The 10,389-nt window shown below is 47.4% G+C and overlaps 1 protein-coding gene across 1 annotated transcript in view; it reads right to left on the bottom strand.

The window, feature by feature from the left end:
- Positions 1 to 1,670: 1,670 nt before the first annotated feature.
- LOC148453895 (attractin-like protein 1) overlaps positions 1,671 to 10,389 on the bottom strand; it is a 482,434-nt gene continuing 473,715 nt past the window's right edge. Inside the window, exon 6 of the mRNA XM_088461549.1 lies at positions 1,671 to 3,407. Within this exon, the coding sequence (XP_088317675.1) occupies positions 3,283 to 3,407 (125 nt within the window). The 3' untranslated portion in view covers positions 1,671 to 3,282. The remainder of the gene's footprint in view (positions 3,408 to 10,389) is intronic.

The raw sequence follows: 10,389 nt of genomic DNA, 5'->3' as shown, positions 1-10,389 counted from the left end.
TTTGGGTAAAACTTGGTAGCGTTGTGACATTCTCTCCAGGAGACACGTAAATGGTAAATCAACATGTGCTATAAATGACTTAATTAAACGACTTGGCTGAGCAATAAACGTTTCTCTGAATGTCTAATTGAAAGGCGTCTGAACATTAGCACGTACATGTTGTTATCACTTGCTATGGGCGGAATGTCAGACAAGCCGTCTCATGTCGCTGGAAGTTTTGTATGTTGGGTGTCAGCAGACTAAATTGTTCAATGAAAATGCTGCCATGCACCAGAGGAGCAATACAGAGACGATCATTAAGGGTCTATTTACTAAGCAGTGTTAGGAGATAAAGTGAAATGAGAATGTACCAGCCAATCAGCTCCTAACTGCCATGTCACAGGTTGTGTTTGAAAAATGACAGTTAGGAGCTGATTGGCTGGTACCTTATCACTTTTCACTCTGTCTCCTAACACTGCTTAGTAAATAGGCCCCCTAGTGCGGTAAGTGGTGCCTGAGAAACTATCAGCGTGTGCTGACATCCCGGCCATTGTAGGGACCAATGATATCTATATGAGCTCTCAGGCTGCGTTACTGCGATGTAGGATGGAGATTCTGAACCTGGGGGGGCGACACCGCCGTCCGTATCTACTTTCATAAACCTGCCGGCGGTCTCCTGTGCTTTCAGCTAAACACCTTCCTGTTATTTTAAATATAACGGAAAATATTTGGCGTAAAAATAGGGGCGTTTATAATGATCTCGTAATCTGTTCAGCGACAAAGTGCCTCGGCGCTGTCAGTGTTTCATGTTCAAAGTCCCTTTAATATCGAGATCTTAAATCTATTCTTCTGGATACAACTGAGACCACAGTGAGAGGGGTATAAATGAGCCAGTTACTACATTATAACATTAATTTGGGGGTATTTCATATGTCCCCTGTTCCGGGATCTTCAAGGCTTCTTGTAATGTGAATTACTCAGTTACGTGTATGAGGACACACTGCTTTGTTCTCATGTTGTCATGTTACTACCATGGCAACCACAGTCAGATGACATATGTGGTGAATAGAGAGGCTATAGAATAAACCCTCTTCTCAGCCCCTCCTCTGCCATCACGTGACCACTACAGAGCTTCCTGACTGACTGGCTCCGTTGTTATTTTTCAGACCCTGTTGTCCTTCACAGAAAGACTGGTAAAATATATACTGTTAGTCTCTGACAAATAATATTAATCTGACTTTTATAGTTGCAGCTGCTAATACAGCACAAAGGGAACAGTATCACCAGCATATAAAACCTGATTCATCCGCGTAATGGACAGTTTCTCCTTTTCATTTGCACACTGCCGGCCCTGCCCTTATTTCCTGCACTGTCCAATCAAAACTGTAATGTGTCTGTGAACCAATTGTACAGGTGAGATTGTAGTGTCCCCCTTATTGTGCACTGACATGGGCTGAGGGGGGCTGCTTACCAACGTCCGGCCTTCCATACTGTTCTATGACCTGCAGAGGTGACTATGGGGCGTAAGGCGCCTCATTGTCTCTCATTTCATAGCATTCTGGCTCTATCATAATATTTGTCTGGGGGTCTGTAAAGCTGCCGCTAGCGCCCAATGGACCCAAACGGTCCCGCAGTTGTGTAATTCTCTTTCTGCACATTTTCTCCACACAAAACAAATGACACTTTGGCATTAAAGGTTGTTTATTGTCAGAGTTCTTGTTCTCTTACTCGAACACGAGATAACGGACACATTTGTAATCCAGTGTGATCAGGATACGAAAACGCCGTCTCAGATCATAAAAAGTTGAACCCATCCTGCCGGACGTGAAGGATTTGCATATGTTTAGGGCTAAAAACACAATTTATTGGAATAATGTCGCATTTCCCACTGAATGCAACCCGAAGAATCCTGTATATGACTGTTACAAACTGTACATTGTGTTCTATATATATAATAATGTACATTTCCAGCAAAACAGAGCTGTATATTCTCATAGGAACAGAATTACAAATTAAAACACGTAAACAAATAATAATAATAATCATAAAAAAAGAGAAAATATATTACTCCATTGCGCCATCGTGGCATCCGCATGCATTTACCTACAGAGTCCATTGTAAACAGTAAAATGAAAATGGGGTCTTAGAGATTGCAAAACATCATTTATCACTTTTCCAATATCTGCGTCTGTTTTATTTTTATTACTAACTTCTGTGATACAAAAGGTCTGGGAGCGGCCGCCTTGTCTTATCGCCTGGGCTCTATCACTACCTCGGCATGTGCAAACAGCGTCCTCTGCCTGCACGCCTGCTTCACGTGGTGCTGCCCATTAACAGGAGGAGGCATGCCTGCAGCTCCTGAGAGACGTGTGTGCCTCCAACCATGTCAGCCCTGGGACAAAGTCTCTGCTGTATATCTGCATCATTAATAGCTGGAGGAAAACATTCCACTACGTCACCAGCTCTCCACGTCCTGACACTTCTCCTCAAATCCTCCCAACGCATAAACCTGACTTCTGCCGTTTTGTCAGCAATTAGCGGCAGCCGGGAAACTCTGCTATGTACATAGAATATTAGCCGCGACCTCCTGTTCGAGATGTTACTGATAGATGCTGCTTATTGCACTAACCCATTCTCTACAAAGGAATAAAAACAGGAAAACAAATGTAATATCCTCCTGCGATGGAGTGGTGCGTCCCTATTCTAATTGGCGGATGTTCTGCGTCAGGGATCACTGATTATTCTGGCCAGGACAGCGCGGCCGAGCGCACGCTACTAGTCCTTCCTTCCGTAACTTGTCTCTAAATGCAGAATGAAATACATCTGCAGCCCTGACTGTGTCCCTTTTAAGATATATATTTTTAATATATATATAAAAAAGTCTAGTTAGTGCTTATTTGTTCAAGTACCCATAATGCTCGCAGAAATCCCTTTCGTCTCTACCGGTTACGGACATGCTGCAGAGTCATAATCCACGTTCCGTGGGATCCTGTCTCCACGAGATATGTACACATACACCTAATTCATACAACACCCTCCAAATCTTGTGTTGTTCCCAGATGCCGCTATTTCTCTACATGAGTCCCTTTTCCAGATGTGGCCACTGCGCCACTTGTCATGCAATCGTTCTCCGCCTCGCGGCTCCCGGAAGTTCCCGGTTCTGGCGAGTCGGTGGATCTAACGCTGAGGCCAGGCCTCTATGATAACTTAGGGCATTAGTAGATCTTTCAGTGGAAGCCGTTTTAGGAAAGGAAAAAAAAACAAAAAACAACAATAAATTGTCAAATCCATCCAGCTGGAGGTTCAGACACAAGTTCCTTGTCTGGTTGGGGGGTGCGGCTTCCGATTCCGAACGCAGGAACTTTTATCCTTGCAATCCAAGGACTTCTGTTGGGATATGTCTATCAAAGCACTAGCGATGGCAAGACCTGCAAACAGAGAGAGGACGAATTACTTTTGGATCACGGTATTGGTACAAAACACTTCACCAATAAGTCACATTGTTTTATAATGTATATAATGTAACACTACACACTTGAGACGGCAGGACGTTAAGATAATTAGGGAGGTATTCAATTAGTTCCGCGTACGCAATAAAGTTTCGCCTGCCGGACATTTCTCCTACATCGCGTCTTTTAGTCGCGGAAACCTATCGTGCGCGTACCCGCTATTCGCCCTATTGAATTTCAAAAGACGGGAAAACTGCGACACGCTAAGTCACAACACGCGGTAAGTGGTGTCAGAATCGGGGAAATCAGCCTGTACTCCCCAAAAAGATGCAGAAATATTGGGGAACAATGTAGTAGTGCCCGATTATCCCTACTAAAACTGTTTGGGGTACTTAAGTTGGTACAATTGCCTCTAATTAGCGTCTTTGCACAATTGGTGAAGAATGGCATAAAGCAGGATTTTTTTGGGGAGAAAATAAGTAGTCCTGGCAAATTTGGGGTACATGAAATGGGTGCGAGCACGTTTTAAAGTCGCTAAAGTGAAGTTTCAAAAAACATGAAAAATGCACCTGCCGCAACCACCTGCAATCCCAAAAACACCTGACCCGTCCCTGCAGACCCCCCAAAAGTCTATTTAGCTACTTTTTATATTTGTACCCCCAATTTGTACTTTTTCGCCCCCAAATTTAAACTACTTTTTAGGGGTATTTCTCACTTTTTTAAGGGATTTTTTGGGGGCCTGTGCCAAGGGTACTGAGTGGTTTCCCCACCTGTGCACCCCAAAATAAAAAAATGCACCTCTTCTCCTGTTATTCAGAGAAGAATATTTTTCGCCTATTACATTGCATTGCGTTTCCGCGCACGCGAAAACTATTTGGAATTGAATACGGAGATACGTTTCCAACTACCGGCGTAACTTTTTTGCGGATCTCTGCTTTTCGCTTCTAATTGAATACGGCTCTTAGAGTTAAAATTAAATTAAATTTGCAACTAGAAGTAGACAAACCCTGTTACACTGCAGGGGGGCAATCTTACTGCCTTCAGCACAAATACCCCCCATGTGTATGGTGTCTAACGATGTAAGCCGCCTTTATTTTGGGCAAACTTACTTACCCAGGACAATGATCCAGCTGCTGTAGAACTACATATACCAACATGCCCTGCTACAGCTTTGCTGTTAGGGTATGCTAAAACTGTGGCAGGGCATGTTGGGACATGTAGTTCCACAGCAGCTGGGTACCCTGGACTAGTGAATGAGTACACCGGCCGCTGACATGGAGGAGAAGCAGAGGACAGATACTACGTTACCTGTGCAGCTGTCCGGTGCTCCTCCATGTCAGGTTGGTGCAGACAATGGCGAATCTATAATGGCTGCACACGGGCTGCTGGCTCCAGGCTCCCTGCACCCATATAAGGTTATACTTACCTCTCCGCAGTCTGCAGAGTAATGCTCTGCAGCGCAGGACCAGATTAAATGGAGCCCGGCTGACATGCTGCTGGCATTTCGGGGAGGCAATGGGGAGTGTCGGCACCATTTTCTGGGCATGCCGGCGTTCTCAGACGCAGTTTCCCTGGCGGCGTAGTTTTGCCAGATATCCTGAGTAACCTGATGCTTGCGCTGTGAATCCGACGCTGCGTTTCCGGGCGTAGGCAGCGGATCTGAAAAGCCGGCAGTGGACGTCTTTCAACAAAACACGCCACCTGCAGCATTAGTATATTCACTCAGATCCGCTGCGACCGGAGACGCACAGCGTCCACCTCGGAATCCTAATCGTCAATAGGGAACGACAGGTTCAATCCACAAACTAATCATCAGAGAGACAACGATATCACACGGAACTTTCAGCCTAGTTGTGTAAAACTTGGCGTATAGTGATACATTCATTTACAGATCTGCGCACGTGGTAGTTATGGCTATCGATCACTGTACTCGCATCTCCTGTACTCAGTATGGGGCTGCGGTAAGTGCCAATACTAATGATGGTGGCTATGGATGGATAAACAGTGGGCGGCGCGGCTTCCTGCGCGGATACTGGCATTAGCATAAGGTTACAGGCGATTTGTGTGCATCTCAGAAGGCGCTGTGTGTATAATGGGCACTGTTTCCCGCATTGGAAGCCATTCCGGGGGCGCTCAGTCTGACACACAAAATGGCTGCCCCACTGTGAATAAGCGACAAATACACCACATCAAACAATAATGCATATATTACCTATACAATAACATCTACACACTAAGCGATTGTGTGCCCAGCCAACGGGACGACGCAATGGAACGATACATTGCGCCGTATGTTCAAACTGCGCGATCTGGTATACGACTGCACAGTGTCATTCCATGTTGCATTTAGTAGCATGGCGCCATTCATCGCATCGCTCCATCTGCTGTGCAGCACATCAGATCGGATGATGCGTCGAACGACTCGCGCTCACGTGCGATTTGGCGATCACCACAATAAATCATTCCGACCCGCGTCTGTACGATATACTGTAGGACGTATCGCATAGTGTACACTCAGCTTTACAGCTTGTACCTAAAACTGGGAGCAGACCTGACACAGAGGGAAAGATGGCGCGATCAGCGCAGCCTATGAGATTACACGTTACAGCTGCCGATGATCCCACATTTTATTCTAACCATTTACAGACAGATCCCCAACACTTCTCCGCGTCCCTCCTAAACGCCAGAGAATGTTCCGTCCTCCTTCTGTGTAATATGAAGCGTGTTTCTTGCGATGAGGCCGCGATGGCGCCTCTGTATTCCCGGCTCTCTATACTGAAGATACATCTAAGAAGCCTTCCTCGGGCTAAACGTCGCTGCGCACAAGACGCTGCGGCCAGAGATGTGGAGAGTTACACAGAGAAACCATAGAGACTGCGGCTTTATCGCAATTAGGTGCAAATGTATTCACGCCCCAATTATTTCTCTAATTACTAATTCTGTCATTTCCGAGACGGGGGGACAGGAAATGATCTGCGTCAGTCACTCCGCGTGATAACAAGCCGGGAGGAGATCCGCGTGTCCTAAATCATCCGGTCATCAGCTTCTGATGGAAAAGTGACAAATGTCCAGGTAACAAAACAATAACCCGATATTCAGTCCCGTACACCCAGCAACGTGCGCCTGTCTGCGCAGATCCTGGGCTTTATTACACGTCAGATTACGGGTGTCAGCTCCTTACAGAGACTAAGGGGCCCATTCATCATTATATATTTATGGCTTAATCCCCAAACGCGCCCGTTTTCAGGGGATATTAAGTACCCCCTGTATGTATGAAGGGGGGACGGCAGCAAATATCTCCTATACCTGCCGTGATCCTCCATTCCCGCCGTCAGCCGCTTTCCCCATAGATTTCTACAAGGGAAGCGACGCATTCCGGAGATTTGCCCCCGAGCTAACGCCATCACAGGGGCGGGTTCCTTTTGCCCCTGCATGTGCCGGATGATACATTCTGGCGCTATTACCGCATCTTGCAATGTAATTATGGGCGGTAATGGCATGCAAATGCCGCATCAATAAACGGGAGCAGGGCAATGACTATTACATATGGCTGGAGAGCAGATTATACTGTAATAGCCGGGATGACCAGCATGGGACAAACATGGGCAAAGGGAACCTTACTCTGTACAGCGCATAGCGACACAAGGGGGAGGGGAGACCGACAGGTGAGGCACAAAATGGCAGCATTCAGAGTGCGGACACCAGATGCTGAAATGGTCCGAAAATCGATACAGACGTTGTCCAGAATGTCAACATGATGATCTGAGCTATAACGGTACCCACAACCGCAGGTAACCGTAACCCCAAAACGGACTGTCGACACACAGACATTTTTTTGGGGGAAATACCTGGAAATGTACCACAGAGGGGCTGCAGCAGATATCGTCATTATTCCTTTCTGTCGGCAGAAGCAGCTGCTGAGATGTCAGATTTACTAAGCTCCAGAATGTGATGCATCCCAGGGTCTTGCCCCGGCAGCAGGGCGTCTATGAGGAGGGGCAAGATATAATTTCAGACGAATCTTAGTTTGCTATTGTTGCAAATAGCGCATACTTGCTGTAGGAGGCATCCAGGTTGGCACCGCGGGGGGCGGGGCTCATCTGGTCTGGGGGCGGAGGCACGTGGGGCTCGGCTGAAGGTCTGGAGGCGTGATGGTGTTCCGCTCCTGTTACGCAATGCCATGATTACCGGCATTGTGGGGGGAGGAGCCACGAGGACGTTAATTAACGCAAATTGCTTCATCGGCCTCTGTGCCGCCGAATTCAATGGGGAGATGTGACTACTGCCCTCGGGAGACTTGTCCACCTCTCGCTTTTCGGGGCCTCCCAGCCATTAGTATGAAATATCGGTGATAGGAAATTACAATTATTGGCTGTAAAATAAATATATAAAAAAGCCTCTTTGCGGTGTACCAGGTGCTATAGTGCACACAGTATGCGACGTTTAGGGCGAGGGGCCGTTGTGAGGAGTCAGAGGGGTGTTTTGGGCGTATAAGTGGCACGGGGGAGCTTCTCTAACAGAATGTGCTGGCTCTGATTACATGTATTGGGGTAACTTGGGGCCCTATTCAGTGCTGTGCGCTATTTGCTGTGTAACGTGCAATTTATCAGCTGAGGATTTGTGATAATAAGCGAATGGAACAGCCGCCGGGACTTGTACTGAGACGCCCACTGGAGCCATCGCAGCTATGTACGCGTAGGCGGCATTCCGGCGCAGAGCAGACAGACAGCGATTCTTTTAGTCTATGGTCACTCAGAATGGCCGCCGTAACCAAGATGTCGGAGCCCTGTTTCCTTCGTACGGGATCGCAAATGCAGGATGTGACCCCCCCCCCCTCAACCGCTGGAGACACACCTCCATCTTTAGCCGACACTCCCCGCCTGTAAATCACACTGCACATAAAGACTTGTGACCACGTTTATGTACCTGGACGCGTGCGCAGTGCGACAAAAAATCGCTGTACTTGCAAAGATGTCGGCATAGAATTAGGCCCTTGGTCTTGAGACTTGTTTACTAAAGTGAGAGTTTTAGAAGTGGAGATGTTGCCCATAGCAACCAATCAGACTCTAGCTATTATCTTCTAGAAGGTGCTAGATAAATGTTAAGTAGAATCTGATTGGTTGCTATGGGCGACATCTCCACTTCTAAAAACCAGCAATTTAGTAAATATACCCCTAAGGATTATGGGGGTCATTCAGAGTCGGTCGCAAGTGCTGAGCGCTCGCCACCGACTCGATCTTGCCCCACTGGGCATACGCACGACGGAGCATGCGCGAGACCCGGCTAGCAGCGGACGCTCTGTCGCTAGGGGTCTCGCAGCAGACGGGGCGAGCTGTCGATGGTGAGTGATAGATCGCCCCGTTTGGGAGGCGGGCAGGGGGCGTGACTGCCCAAACGGAGGCGCTCCCACCAGAACGCTTGCCGTTTTGGGGCGGCCCCACTGACATCATTGCTGATGTCAGTGGGTAGCTTCCTGCTCGATCAGAGCAGGAAGCTCCCTGGGGCTTACGAGTGCCCAGACCCAACCTTAGTGTCTGGTCGTACGCCCCGATGGTCTTGACCATCGCGACCATCACCCATGTCAATCGATAGAGCTGTGATTCAGCCCTGATTCACTGCGACCGCTTGCAACTAACGACCGCCTCTGATTGAGGTCCTATGTGTGACCCTATTGAAGATCAGCGAGGCCGCAAGTATGAATTGTGTCAGGTTGCCCAACACTGGTGTAAAGTGTAATACGCGCCACTAACCCGGAGTGCAGACGGACAGGATAGTGGCACTACAAGGATGAAAAGCTCAATCATATAATCAGCCCAGAGCAGTAACGGGGCTCAGATTGCGCGTCTGACATGAGCCCTATAATGAGGAATGTGAGGAACTCTCTGTACATTAGTGAATACTAACGGAAGTGAGAGACTCAGAACTGATCTGTGAATATCTAATATGAGCATAAAAATCACCTGCTTTATAATATAAATGAGACCACTGACTAGTAGTAAAGTCATTATTTCAGTCTGTTTCTTCTGCCATCAGTTTTCGGTCCCCCATCTGGAGACTATCCCCCACTAATCACTCCCATTGTACAGCTCAGGGTGTGAGTGGGGAGCAGGTGATGAGACCCCATCCTGCGTCTTCCCAGCAACACTGACAGGGAGCGGCTCTGGTGTCTCGCGTGACTGATACGTGCTCTTAGTCCCACGTGTAACACAACCTCGCCGTTGTACAAAATGTAGCACTAATTAAGGAGAAGAAGATGATAAAATTGTCATTGATTAATTGGCCTCTCAGCACTAGTGTAGGGATCAAATGTCCGTGTGCTCCGGGGGGACGCTCCGCCGTCATCCGCCATTTATAGAGCACAAAGCAATTTCTCTCGTGATTAAAGTTGGAAATGAAAATCCACATGCTGCCGCCGACGCCGCGCTATTTCAGTTATTTGTTTTCTTATTTTTTTTTATACATTTGGCAGAGAAAGATGATGGAATAAAAATACACGATCTTTTTGGAAAGCGGGCGAAAGACGCACGGCTGTCGTCTCTGACCTTTACCGCGTCCGGAGGAAAGGAAAAACTATTTACCCCGGGGACCAGGTGGCTATTTTGTATCCAGAATAAATATGTTCCTGACCCCAAAATGAAAACCTTATTTCTCACTGGATCAGGCAGCGCGAGGAGTAAATTAATGGTGTAACCCTGGAACCTCTGGAGCTTTGGTAATGAATTGCACAAGTTGGCTGTCTCGCTGCAAGAGCAGGAACCATTTTTCTGCTTCCAGCTCCTATTAAAGGACCAACTGCAGCACAAACGCCTCATACTGCCGGACCCCTGCTATTACAGCCAGGAAAGAGATGGCATCAGGGGGCAAACAGGGCAAACGTCCGTAGCAGGTGACAGGATGAATTGGGCAATCGGTTACTTTTAAACCAAAATGCAGAAACAAGATTTCACATTGTGATGATTCA

The sequence above is a fragment of the Taudactylus pleione genome, unplaced genomic scaffold (genome assembly GCF_031769625.1).
Source record: "Taudactylus pleione unplaced genomic scaffold, aTauple2 ptg001065l, whole genome shotgun sequence".
In the NCBI taxonomy this organism is placed as follows: Eukaryota; Metazoa; Chordata; class Amphibia; order Anura; family Myobatrachidae; genus Taudactylus; species Taudactylus pleione.
The sequence above is the reverse complement of the archived record's forward strand: the minus strand, read 5'-3'. Positions and strand labels throughout refer to the sequence as shown.